Source organism: Molothrus ater, chromosome 3, assembly GCF_012460135.2.
Source record: "Molothrus ater isolate BHLD 08-10-18 breed brown headed cowbird chromosome 3, BPBGC_Mater_1.1, whole genome shotgun sequence".
In the NCBI taxonomy this organism is placed as follows: Eukaryota; Metazoa; Chordata; class Aves; order Passeriformes; family Icteridae; genus Molothrus; species Molothrus ater.
Genome location: NC_050480.2, coordinates 2,165,158 through 2,179,203, shown reverse-complemented (window position 1 = coordinate 2,179,203; position 14,046 = coordinate 2,165,158). Strand labels below are relative to the sequence as shown.

Sequence of the window (14,046 nt, the reverse complement as noted above, 5' to 3'; positions counted from 1 at the left end):
ATGATAGATAATGTTTTAAATGGGTTTTTATTTTATATTTCTCTTGAAAAATTGTCTTAGGTATCATGGCATACTGTAGGAAAAACAAACCTTGCAGCTCCAGGTGTTTTTACTGTTTTCTATTTGATCTTCACTTGAATCATCTGAGTCTGGGTAAAGATCACTGTAACTTCCCTAAAGATAAACAAAATTAACTGTAAAAGCAGCTCAAGAATTGTAATATTCTAAAATAAATCCTCAATCTATGCTTTGGTTCAGAGAAAAATGAAGATTCTGTGCAAGGAAATTACCGTAGATTCCCGTCTTATCCTCCTGTTGGGCTTCCCCAGAGCTTCAATGATCTCCAGGGCATACAAAAGTTTATGGGCACTTTTTATTCGCAGAAGGTCCTTCCAGCTAAAGCCATCATTACCCTTGAAAGATGAAAAAAAAGATAGAAAATCATTAATACAATTATATGTAATGCTGATCTATCTAAAAGTTCAGGGAGAGGATTTTTCAGGTGGCACGCACAGATTATTTGGGGATTAATTTCCTCTGTTACCTGAAATTAGACAATTTCAAGCAGATTTCTATACATGATTAACAATCTGAACAATGAAAAGGCAACATTATTATATGCTGAAATACACAATTTTACATTAGAGGAAAGCAAACATCACACTGTAAGTGCCACCAACATTTTGATGCATGTGTGCATAAAAAGCTGTAATATCTACAATCTGTTAGGATGCAATTTCAACCACTTTTAAAGAGGCAGAATAATATTTTTATCTGTAGAAATCAACCCATGCTATGAGCTGAGGGAATAGAGTACAGAAGAATCACTACCACAACAGCCACAGTGTTAAAGCCAGGCTGAACTGAAGAAACTGCTCTTTCCATCCAAGTAAAAAGATTGTGATCATTAGTACTGCTTAAATTTCTTTTAATTTATAAAATCAACTTTGAAAATAAATGATAAAAACAAACTTTGGGAGCTAAGCTGACATCTCTGTTTAGTTTTAGATTTATTAGGTTTACTCCTGTCCCAGGACACTTAACAGATTTACTATGTAACATTCCTATTTGGGGAAATTCCAACTAAAACACTGGATGCTAAAAAATTCAAGTATCATAAAGATAAACATGTAAAGGTTTGTTCACCTGCTCATCAGAAATATTCTGGAATGCCTGCAGCATATTAGGGCACGTTGGTAGGAGCATTAACAGTTCCCAGACACGTCTGGATAAGTTCTCTGCATGGAGATGGAGCTCTTCACACCTTGCACTCTGACAAACCAAACCATAACCATTCTTACTGTGAACTTCTTTGAGAAAAAGACATTTCAAAGCCCAAAAACCTATTTCTTTGTAATTAAGAACCTGTTTCCTATCCAATAACTAAATCCATAATTAGGATCTGATAACTGAGGTCTCAACTTGCAAGAAATTAAGTTACATGATCTTTAAATCATACCACATATTTTGAAATATTTAAATGCAGATAAAACTTATAAATAAATTACAGGTTCAAATGTACTATATATGATTTAATTTCCCTCAAGCTAATGATGGCATAGAAGATCAAGCTTGGGTTGTTGCAATAAAACTTTACAAACCTTTCCTCAAGCCAATTCCCATTATGAGTCACCATGTCAACTTAAATAATCAATATTGTTTCTTAAGAATTGCTTTTATAGCTTCTACAGTATTTACAACATTCAAATGTTCTATTATTGCTAAGAAAATATTAGCAATATCTTAGCAATATTATTGCTAAGAAAAAAGGAGAATAATGAAGATTTTGCCACGTGAATGAGCAGGCAAAAAACATCTCTAGCAACTGAACAGAGTAGAGAAAAATAGGCTACACAGGAAAACCAGATCCAATGAAATGAGACTTCAATGCAATTGTTCTAGCAGAATTACTCTGAATTACCTCACTGTCTTCCATAGCCACTTCTCCAGAAGGAGGCTTAAAAGAGGCCAGCATCTCTAACAAATCAAAGAGGGTGGTGAGATGAGGTTCTTGCAGCAGCAAGAGCATTGGAATGTTGTCCTTCTGAGGAGGAGGCAGGCAGGAGGCTGGCAGCTGGACACCTTCACCCTTGCGTTCCCTCCTGGGGGCACCGAGGGACACAAACACCATCTGCAGCAGACACAGCGAGCAGAGGGAGCTTTATGACAAGCATGCAATGTTTTCACAAGGCTCAGAATTCAGAAATTAAAGACAATTTTTTGTTTTGTAGTCAAATCCCGACTTTGCAGCATTTTCAGCAAGTGCCACAAATGAAGTCTGGGTTTGCTTTCACTTAAGGCATTCATGGTGTAGCTGCACTCGATGCCTCAGGTTTAGCTTTTAGGTTTTTTAGATTCTGTGCTGCTTCAGTGTGTGGGTCTGAGCTTCATTTTAGGGGATGGTGAGCTCTCTTCACAGAGTAGGGAGACAAAACAATTCCTTCTCTAGCTGGGAACCAAGGACAAATGATCCCAATCTCAGGCCCAGGAGCATAATGGCAGAATGAAGAGAAAGAACAAGAAGGATAAGACTTGATGGGCTGGAGCTGTAATTGGACAATTCACTCCAAGATGCAAATGGAGCAGAACTGATAAACCCTGATAAACTGAGAGACCCCTGAAAAGCTGATAAACTGAGAGACCCCTGAAAAGCTGATAAACTGAGAGACCCCGTGCCCGGCCGTGCATTTTGGGACCATTTTGGTTCATCCTGGGTGAGGCCTGGCTGGGCTCTTGTGCTGCCCAAGGTGGATCCATTGAGGAGATCCTTTTAATAAATCCCTGCTTTATTCTTTAGCTCTGTCCAGCCTCTGCTCTAGGGCAGCCCTCACAAAGCATCAGCCACACTCCTGATTCTGCCCCTGAAGCTGGGGAGACTCCAGTCCTGAGCTGGCATCCCCCAGGGGTTGCTCCCAGCCAGCCCAGGTGCAGAATCAGCTGCAGAAGACCAGAGCCAAGCCTTGGCCCCTGCTCCCATGCTGGCAGTACCTGCATGTCCTTGAAGCCCAGCTCGTGCAGAGTTTTCTCATCATAGTCAGTTGTCAGCTCGTGCCCAGATGAAATCATTCTCACAGGTCCCATGAGGCCACCTAGGATAAAAGCCTATTTCAGCAAAATCCTGGATTCATAGATTCAGTTTCACAGCTTTGATAGTACACCCCTCAGCAGAGGCAAAATCTTGATGCCATTTCCTTAAGAAAAGTGGTTATTACGTTAAACTAATTTAAACTTGTATAAATAAACTAAATTTACTTGCATAAATTTACTTTACTTGCATTTGTATTCACAAATAACCTTTGCAATACCAGGTCACCTAACTTGGTAGTGAAAAGTGTTTATAATACAAATTCAAACATGCCTTCCATATTTTGTAGTAGATGATACTGTGCCACAGAAGGATAATGGAAAATGATTGTGATCATCAACAAAATGCCCCTGGTACCCCACACTTGTGGCCAAGTCAGAGAAGCATTGATTAATCTTACTTAAATGTAAGTTGGAACCAAAGAAGTCACACCCACTTCAGAAGGGGAAAACTGAGGACACCCTGCAAAGAACTCAACACTGAACAAGAAACCCGAACAATTAAAAAATAAAGAATTAAATCCCATTTGGTGCAGACAACCAAGCCTCTCTTCTAACAAGCACACTTTGCCCAAGATGACCACGTGTTTCTAAAATGCCAGTTACAACAAAAATAAATATTTACTACTATGTGGTGGAAAACAAGACAGTTTCTTTACTAAAACTGCTTCTGCTGAGTGGCTGGAAAAGGATTCTACAAAGGAGGCAATTAATGTGTCCAAATTTCAGTCTGGTTTATTTCCATTGTGTCTCATTAAAACAGGTTTTTTAGAAGTTGTTAAACTGTGAAGAGCAAGTTTCAATCGTGTTTAAACATATACTAATGGTGGTGTTGGAAAGAGCTGTTCATGAACAGAATTTGTTCAGATAATTGTTCATTACACACTAACTCATGCTTATAATGAGAAAGAAAAACTGAGAAAACAAAGAAAATTCAGAAACCACTTTGAACAGCAATAAGTGCTAAGAATGCTGTAATATTTAATATCAGGAATAGAATACCCTCCTGAAGGATAAAGCAGGATTTTCATTCACTCACAAACACAAAGAGGGAACAACAAGAGGATGCATATTCACTGTACAAAGCAAGGTGACATTCCAAATTAGCAACCTCAAAGCAGGATGAAGAATCATTTCTGCTACTGGATGACCATAAATTAAAAAGCAATTGCAGGAGTAAGGAAAATCTTCCACCTGACTGAAATACATCCATACAGAGCATAAATTATGGATTTGAATTGGGGCTTCAAACTCTGACTCAACGGCAGAGACAGAAGTGTATGAATCAGATGAAATACAGCATAAGATATACATGTAAATGTAAAATTGAAATGTAAAATTGAAATGTAAAATTTTATCAGGTTGTGTGCAACAGACTCTCCAGTTTACAGAAAATAACATCATTTCAAACAACAAGAAGCAAAATAATGTGGGGGAAAATCTATTGGAACAGGGAATTTAGACAGATTCAAGGACTTAGAGGATTTACAATTTCTTTGCTATTTCAAATAAATGGTAGGGCTTAAAAACAACACTATTAATTAGAAGAGAGGGTGATACTAATTTGAACTACAGCTTAAGAAAATAAATCACAATGCTTGCTTAGCTGAGGCATTTTTAAGCTGTAAAGGCAAAAGCTCCAGGCAGGAAGAGCTCACCAGGGAAATCCCCTTTGCGACTGCTTTGGCCAAACTCCTGCAGCTGTGCTTGCTGGTTGATCTGCTCCTTCTGCAGATTTTCATACCAGTGGGTGACTTCTGCTCGCAGATCAGCCACCTGATCACTGGGGTACATTTCTATGGTCATCTGAAAGGAAACAGGGGTTTTATTTCCCAAGAGAGCTGTGGGATTAGGAGCACTGAGCAGGGAGGCTGTGCCTGGAAAGGGATTTTCACCCACCTTGTCAGGAAGGCCAGCTGGCTGACAGACAATCCTTAGAGGTAGAGACTGTTTGTCACTCAGGGCTTTCAAGTGACTGCTGATGCCAGTGCCTTCAATCTGCCACTGCCTCAGGTGATATGCAAACCTTAGGAAGCAGGGAAAAACACGGAAAGAGTGGTTTTGTCAAAGCCTGTTTAATCCAAATGTTTGCTGAACAATGAAAGAAAGACAAAACCTGCAAATGCTGTTTTGATAGACAAAATCTGCAAATGCTGTTTTGATTTATTTTTTTTGGTAAGAGGAAGTTATTGACAGCCTCGCTGTGTTTGAAATAAAATTAAAATAACTTCTAAGAAGTTTCCTTGGTGAGGGATGGGGAAACACAAACACATCCACACATTTTTATACAAGAACAAGGGCCAGCTCTGGTAACTGTTTAAACTTTATTTATTACCTTTCACAATTATTCCCTACTGCCTTTCCTTTACACAAAGAAACCATTCCTTAAATTAATAATCACTCTTAACACACTCAACATTATGGTAAGAGGAATAGAAATAAATTCTGCATCCAAATAGATCAATAGAGTTTTTTACCTTCTCCTAAAAGCCTCCAGGTGTGTTTTCAGCATTAAGAGCCCTCTTTCAATGATGGTTAGACTTGAATGAGAGTCTTGCTCCAGGTTACTCGAAGCTATCATCAGACTCTCCATACACTTGCTAATAAATTCCTGCTCTTTTTCCAGGCCAGTTTTACCTGCAATACCAGTTCAAGTCAATTTATAGGCACAGCTTTGGAACAACGCATTTTAATACTAAGGATAATAAAAGGATAAAGAATAAAATATAAAAGAATAATAAAAGGATAGTGCTGGGTATTCTTTAAAGCATTTCAAACAGCAAAAAAAGGATGAAAATGGAAGTGGGTACCGTTGATGTAGTAGGAGTTGATGTACTGGATGGCTGCTCGACTGACATCTCCAGACTGGGCCCTTAGAGCAATGCCCCAGAACTGGTCCATGCCACACAGCTGTTGGCCAAAAGGAAAACAAGCACAGAAACAAAACATTGCCTCATTAATTTACTGAGAGTGAGGATTTTCTGATCTGAGACTTTTTTTTACCTCTTGACTCAATCATAACAATATCTCATTTTCTCCACTGTTTGCACTGTCATCACTGCACACACCAATTACTACAGAACTCTCAATTTCTCAGAAACAGTTTCCAAGTCACACATGAGGAGAACTGGTTGAAATTCAAAATAGTGAAATTTCATTTCTGACAAACAGGAGTACTTCCAAATGAAGCTTTAAACCACAACTACAATCAATATTCATGGCAAGAAAAAAAATGCCTCGAATCAATTTGGAGAACATATTCTAAATATAATTTTATTTATGAAGTAATTGCTCTGGATTAAAAGCTTCTAAAGTATATAATACATAACATTTTACAACACATTTCTAGTCAGAGTTAAGTATGACTAACAGAATGTCATTTGACTCTTCTTCACTAGATAAGTAAATGTTACAAACATGGTTTTTAAACTCAGCACTGGATATAGCTCAGTTATGATAAAATATGATAAACTGCACAAAGAGATGCAGGCAACAGGTATCAGGTTTTGGTGGTTTCCTGTCTTTGCATTGAGAGACAAAATGCCCAGGTGGCAGAGAGAAGAGAAGCAAGGGACAGAGGCAAGCTCACCTCGGAGTTGGAGCCCCCATCGTAGGCACTCGTGGCCAGCCGAGCCAAGTTACACAAATGCTGGAAGAGGTTCAGGCCAGTCATGCTGATGGTTTCAGGTTTCAGCTGGGGCATCTAAACAAATGCAAAAAGATGTCACAGCTGGAGCACAGAGCAATTGCAGGGTATTTATTTCACTAGCACTGTTATTACTAATCACTGCTATTATTAATCCCACTCAAATGTAGTAGATCAAATAGACTTGCTCTTGAAAAAGATCATACTCTGAGTTTTAGATAGAATAAAGAAATCAACTATGATTGGCTTGAGCAGTTCATTTCACCACTGATTTGAACTGTAACAATGCAGAGGAAAAAGAGTTATTGCATTTTAACATCAACTGCTTAACTTATCATCAGCAGGAGCACTTGTTAGTGTATGTGACATCCATCCAAAAAACTTACACATGTGCAAAACCAGACAAAAACCTATGCAATCTTGGGAAAGAACTAGACTACTATTTTATTAATTTTTGCACAATCTATCCATTTTGTAATGCCATCTGTCAAAATAGATGGATGGAATTGAACCCCCTGGAGAAAGCTCTGCATGTTTGTCTTTTCAGTGGCTGTATTGCTGATATTTACAGGCCCCTCTGAAAAAGAAAAGTCCATTTTTCAGTCAGGTGGAGCTGTACAGCATAAAGCAAACTATAGTTTTGTGAAGATTCTTCTCCAAATTGAAATAAAGTGCTACACAGCTGCAGACAGAACACGTGGGCTATCTGTAAAGAAGCACTCAGGTAAATTGTACTGTGAAAAGAATTCCCACAAATCCATTTCCTTCCTCTCTCCAAGCACAGGAAAACCTTTCCATGACAAGCAGGGCCCTCCTGCACTACTGAAGAGATGATTTCCATAGAAACAATTTTAAATGCAATAAACAGTGTTGAAATGGAATGAAACATTCTCTTCATTATTGGAATGATGAGGCTGCAATTAACTGTGCACATACCTTTTCCAAAAAAAGATGCTTGTACGTCTCCATCCCCATGGCGTGCTGGTCCTTGCTCCGTACTTGATTCAAGAACCAGTGAAGTGCATCATCATAACATTCAGAATCTTCTACTAAGCAGTGCCACAGGATGTCCACTTGTTCTAAACTCAACCCTACAATTGGGCAAGTATTTTTAACTACTCTTTTATGACACCAAATATTTCATAAAACCCAAGAACACACAGAAAAATCAGAGTATTTCTGTCAGGTCATAACACATAAATGACAATTTGACTATCTATAGTGAGACCATCCAAATATTAATTGTAAAAAGTGTAATTTCACTCTTCATAAGGAAAATTAATTTCTGACAGTATTAAAATATGAAGAATTATTTCTTTTTGGAATACAGTACTCCAGTAAAAGATCTCATTATGGACACAAACCATTATGTACCATAAGTACATAATGTATTATCCTCCTTTCATAATTACTACAATCCTATTATTTAGAAAAACTGCAGCACAGAGAATATGAAAATTTGTTTTTACAGAACTGCAACAGAATTTGAACTCCAACATTGGTTCTGTGCCTTTGCCAGAAAATTTTCCTTCTTTTGAAACTGTCTCAGGGATTATTCTAAATTGTTTGTTTAAACTAACATATTAAGCTGACATGGATTGTTAAGAAGTATTTTTGCCTTACTCTGGGTGGTTTTGTGGTAAGATAACCTGAAATACTCACTGAAATGATCTGGGGATCCCAGAGTAGAAAACACACATGTCAGGAACTGGAGACGAACCTGAACCTCTGCACTGTGGCTGTATCTAAATGAAAATTTGGACAAAAAATGGATGTTTGTTTCGTTGTTTATTGCTGTAACTTCTTTCCTACTCATCCTTGTGCCTCTTGAAAGCATAAATGATTGTTTCTTACAGTTCTTTCTTTCTTTCTGAATTTCTAGTTCAGAGTATGGCCCAAACCCCAGCTGAAGATGGTTCAGAACCACCCCAAACAGCAGAATGACACAACAGCTGTCACTAGAAAAAAACCTTTTTTCCTTGGGAATTGAGAAGGGGGATGGGAGTGGGGCTTTTTGTCTTACAGTTCCATTCAAGTGTATCATTTTGTCACCTTGCAAGATCCACCTTATTTTTCCCCCTAAGCTGTAAAATGCTGATATTTCTACTCTAAATTTCCAATTCCAAATGATACATATTCTTTATGAAAATATTTTCATAACTTACATAAAAACATTGACTTAATTTCTATTTATGCAGTAAAAGCTTGATGGTAAAAGGAGCAGAACAATTTCTCATTTTACCTGAATTTAAAGGATCCCACCTTCCTAAGTAATTCCTCACTTAAGCAACATCTAATATAAAGGGTGAAGTTAGATTTGAAGAAGTTAAATTGGACCCATAAATAGCAACATTTTTCAGATGTGGATGCCCATATTGACTTTGACATCTGTCAAAACATGAACAGTCTGTTCCTCTGGGACTGGGGAGCTGGAAATTGCATTGCTTGTTTATATACACCTGATTTTAATCACACAGATTAGAAAGTGCAGATGGATGTATTCCAACAAAAAAATCATGCAAAGACTAATGGCAAATTTTAAAACTAAAACATTTGAATAGTTCCAGTACACAAAATCACTTTAAATTAACTTAGATATCAAAACCTTCATGTTTTATTTGCACACAAATATTCAACGTGACTTCTAACAAAAAATGACACCAGAGTTGGTTTAAGGAAAAGGAGCTATTTAAAATGTTTTTACAGAGTTTTGTAGAAGTCAGGAAATCTCCCTAGAGAAAGCCTTTACTTACAAGAACACATGAGCAGCAACACTGGCAAAAACCATAAAACACCAAGCACTCCAAGTCAGCTGGGTACTTACAGTGCATGTTTGTGTCGTCCCTCTCTGACTGCCTGGATGTAGTGTACCAAATTATCAAAGAAAAGTTTCATCATGTTCAGTTCTTTTTCTGCCCACCTGTGGCAATTCAAAGGAAAAAGATGAGAAAAGCCCCAAGAAGCAGACAGCTGTTACAGGAAAATGGTACACACATAACATTCATTTTTCCATCTCAGGAGCATTTCCCAGTACTGTACTCTCTTCTTCCTTGCAATCCTTAAGGTTTCCTAATGCTATTTTCAGCTGTAGGACTGACAGAACACTCCCCGTGGAGCCCATGAAAACTGTTCTAAAGGCCCTAATTCAGAAAAGGTCTAAGACAGAACTGGGCCTATGTTTAAATGTCACATCAAAAGGGCCAAGGAAAATTGCTGATTATCACTGTCCCCTTACCAGCAGTTCTGTCAGTCTGTTCTCTACAGTTACACCAGGCATGTGTTCTGCTAAGGAATGCTGAACTCTGTATTATCTTCACCTTTCACAGGGTTTTAGACACCAAAGAGCCCCCTAGATTGTTGGGACAGGGGCCTACTTACATTGTGATCCAATGGGTATCATAGCTGCTCCCAAATTGCTGGAATGTTCCAAACAGCTTGGGAAGAAGACGAAGTGAAACGACTACAGATCTAAGGGAGAAAAATGATGGCAAGATGTGACTGTCACAAAACTGAAATAATTCACTGAAAAATTCCTTTGAGAAGCTCCACTCCTGTGAGCAAACCAACTAAAGGAAAGTGCTGTAAATCATAAATCACAGAGTGATCTGGGTTGGAAGGGACTTTAAAAGTCACCTCATTCCACCTCCTGCCATGGGGGCAGGGACACCTTCCCCCATCCCAGGGTGCTCCAAGCCCTGTCCAACATGGCCTGGGACACTTCCAGGGATGGGGTAGCCACAGCTTCTCTGGGCAACCTCTGCCAGGGCCTCAACACCCTCACAATCAACCATTTTCTCCTCCTATGTAATCTAAACCTACTTTCTTTCATTTGGAAGCCATTGCCCCTTGTCCTGCCACTCCAGGCTGCTGTAAGAAGTCTCTCTCCCAGGTCCCCTCAGGGACTGAAGGCCACAATTAGGGACTGAAGCCTTCTCTTTTCCAGGCTGAACAATCCCAATTCTCTCACAGGAGAGGGGCTCCATCCCTCTCATCAGCTTCTCTGGAGGTGCTCCAACAGGCTCACGTCCTTCTTGTGCTTGTGAAATCTCCCATCAAGTCAACCAAGAAGTTTTCTGAACCTCAACTACACTTACTCCTATTTCTTTACATGCAACTCCTTGGACACAGAGCTGAGAATAATCTCTCAGCATGCTTGTACCTCCTCTCACAAGTTCTCAGCAAAAAGGTAACACCATAACACAGCAGGTGATGTCTAGCAGTCATCTGTACCATGAAAACAAATTCCACTTTCACCAGTACAATCTCACAGCTTTGGTTGGCATTAAAACGAGTTCTTTGAGGTCAAGGTGCTCCTTCCTCACAGAAACCAAACCCTCTAACAGACTTGTCTGTTCCTCAGCCACCTGTGTGTAAAACCTGAATATTCAGTATAAAATGCTCAGGCCAAGGCCCCCGACTGACTGAGGTGCAGACCTGATTTTACCAAAGGCAGGAAAGCAATAACCTCTGGCAAAAGGCAGAACAGACAAATGCAACAAAATGAGAAATTCAGGACACCAAAACAAAAAGAAAAGGAGCATCAAAAACATCTACAACACTTGGGAAACTATTTTTATTCTTCTGCTTTTGCTTAGTTTAAGTTGTCTTCCTGTAAAATAAAATAACCATTACAGCCAATTTGGATTTCTGTTATGTTGCAAAAATAAGATACTTAGAAAACAGATAATTTATGGTTCAAGTTACCTGTTGTTTGCTAAATTTTCTAAGCAGCCTTCAATAAATCTCATTCGAATCTGTCTGTCAGTGAACCAGCACACTAAAGAACAGAGCAGCTTCTCTGCCTCATTTATTAACCCTTCAGAGAGATGAATCTACAGCAAGCAGAAAGAAAGGCCAATGAATATTTTGTATTTATTTTCTTTCTTTAAAAAGTGCTTTCTGGTATTTGACTCACTGCATCTTCATCCTGGACCAGATCCCAGAGCAAGGTATTTCCCTTCTTACAAACATTATCCAAATTAATGTCTGTCACTGCATTGCTGTTGTACTGATGTTTGTGAACTGCTGGGCCTGCAGAAAATATAAAGAGCATTAGTGAACAAACAGAAGGAACCATCTGAATTGAACATTATTCCCTAAGTGCACAAACAACAACACATTTGATTTGTTAACTTGGACTATTTCAAAGTGCAGCAACCCTGTAATTGCAGCCTTTTTTCACATATGGGTTCTTAAAAGACCATACCAGAAGCCAACAGGGCAGTTGGGCCAATATTTACACTGCTTTTGGCAAATGGCAAAGTGCAATTACAAACAGCACTGAAGAACTGCAGATGCAATTGCTTTTTAATTTAATTCATACTGTAATTAATATATTTCTTAAGCCTTTCTGTGTTGCTGTGGTCCAAAGGGAGTTATCTCCATAACCACCAGGGCTGGAATGCAGGGAAGGAGCACATTTCAATAAATTCCCCTCCTACTACAGGATTCCCTTCATCCAACTAAAAACCAGGGAAAACAAACAGCATTTTTCCACGTGCTACAACATCAAAGTGCAGGGTATTAGAAACTCATCATGTTTTTCATAAACACTGATAGACACTTTCTTTCCTCTCTGTGCCCACAGCTGGCACCATTCATTGATCTGCTATTTAATACCATTTCCATGGAACAGCAAAGTCAAGTAGAAAATTCAGACTGCACACAGAACACTGTAATTATTTGCACATGCAAAACTAGGGGTGTCAAAAATAAAATGCACTGAAGGCCTCATGCTCAACCAGTAATTTCAATCTTCAGTTAGACAAATAATATCTGTGGAAAATATTGAAAAAAATATGCTGATTTACAGATTTATAAAGTTTTTAATAGTTTATTCAACTCCAGGGAAAAAAATCCAAATTGTCAATGTCAGGCTAAAATTTATCATAAAAACTTTTCATTCAATTACTTCAGGGAAATATGTAAACAGCACTGGGTTTGCTGTCTGCTGGATGAGAGCAAACTTGGTTCTTGCAGCCAGTGAAGAAAAACAGGAACCCTTCAGCAACCCCGCTCTCCATTATGTTTAAAAACAGGGTAAAAGAGAAAATAAAGCTGCCAAAATAGCATATGGAAAGATTATATAATTCTTGAGAAGTGTTTGAGGAGCATTTTAAATTGCACCCTGAAGTAAAGCAGAAGATTTGGCAGTGCAAGATGAAATAGCATAAAATGCCCTTTACAGCAAGGTCCCAAAAGTATCAGGTCATATTTTAAGTCATTTTTCCAGAATTATCTTCTCTAGAGCCCATTATGGTTCATTCATTTATAGGTTAATTTATGATTTCAAGTGTACAAAATCACAGCAATGTGCACCCACCAGCACAAAAACTGCAGAAAGTTTCAGAGTGGAAGATCTTTTAAGAAGAGTCTTGCATTTCAGTACCACCTTTCTTTACACTTAAATAACCTATTAGAAAAACACTTCCTAGGTTCTCTTGTGCCTTTATTTGTTTTAACTTGCATTCAAAGCTCCAGATGAAATGGAAAGGTGGGGGATTTAAAAATATAAATACAGCTAAACACAAATGAATATTTCTGTGTTGACAAATGAAGAGAGAAACAAAAATGCATCTCTTGGAGAAACATCAACTTCTCAGCAGTCATCATGGCTTCTTTGGATGAATACAAATAAATGGTTAAAATACCTTCATTATTTTAATTACTGGAGATTAATTCAAAATGACAAACCAAGTTTTTCAGTTTTTCTTTGATCAGTGTTACCTTGACTCAGATGTTCATGATAGATAGAGGCCAGGTTTGGGAGGTGCTGCTGAAGATGAGATGTGAGCTCAGCATGGGAATTAATCTGTACAAGCTCTTCTTCGCAGCCAGACTCCTCCCCATCAAAATCTGCCATATTTTTCTCTGATTTTGCACTGACTTGAGAACTACTGCAGCTGACATCATCTGCACTAAGCATATCATCAACCATATGCCTGTAAAAGAAGAATATCAGAATGGACAATATCAAAGAGGAAATTGTTTATAGCAGACTACAAGTGAGCAGACATCTCCCTAAAGCTAAAGTCAGGATGAATCATCTGTTTGAACAGCAGCCCTTGTATGAATTGGAAAAACTACTACAGATAACTAAACTGAAGGTCTCACTAGCATGAGGACTGAGTTGGCCTCTTAATATTAACTAAATGCAGCACTTTGCAAAACATTTTGAACATTTTCTTAAATGCTGTCTTATTTATTCAATACCAGAACTTAAGAGAAACCTTTAATCAGATGTTAACAAATCAGGTGTCTGTGTAACTGTCTGTGATAATGATCATCTCTGCAAGACAAAATTATCCTGAGCTACA

At 38.4% G+C, this 14,046-nt stretch overlaps 1 protein-coding gene across 7 annotated transcripts in view; it reads right to left on the bottom strand.

The window, feature by feature from the left end:
- Positions 1-14,046, bottom strand: part of USP34 (ubiquitin specific peptidase 34) — a 119,027-nt gene that overhangs the window by 51,641 nt on the left and 53,340 nt on the right. For all 7 annotated transcript variants that reach the window (XM_036379635.2, XM_036379628.2, XM_036379632.2 and 4 more), the window contains exons 16-32: positions 13,457-13,671; positions 11,646-11,761; positions 11,435-11,562; positions 10,109-10,198; positions 9,555-9,650; positions 8,393-8,475; positions 7,667-7,821; positions 6,674-6,787; positions 5,895-5,994; positions 5,562-5,721; positions 4,984-5,110; positions 4,743-4,890; positions 2,989-3,089; positions 1,922-2,131; positions 1,147-1,272; positions 291-413; positions 91-174 (exon numbers count right to left, since the gene is read on the bottom strand). In XM_036379635.2, the coding sequence (XP_036235528.1) occupies positions 91-174; positions 291-413; positions 1,147-1,272; positions 1,922-2,131; positions 2,989-3,089; positions 4,743-4,890; positions 4,984-5,110; positions 5,562-5,721; positions 5,895-5,994; positions 6,674-6,787; positions 7,667-7,821; positions 8,393-8,475; positions 9,555-9,650; positions 10,109-10,198; positions 11,435-11,562; positions 11,646-11,761; positions 13,457-13,671 (2,176 nt within the window). The remainder of the gene's footprint in view (positions 1-90; positions 175-290; positions 414-1,146; positions 1,273-1,921; positions 2,132-2,988; positions 3,090-4,742; positions 4,891-4,983; positions 5,111-5,561; positions 5,722-5,894; positions 5,995-6,673; positions 6,788-7,666; positions 7,822-8,392; positions 8,476-9,554; positions 9,651-10,108; positions 10,199-11,434; positions 11,563-11,645; positions 11,762-13,456; positions 13,672-14,046) is intronic.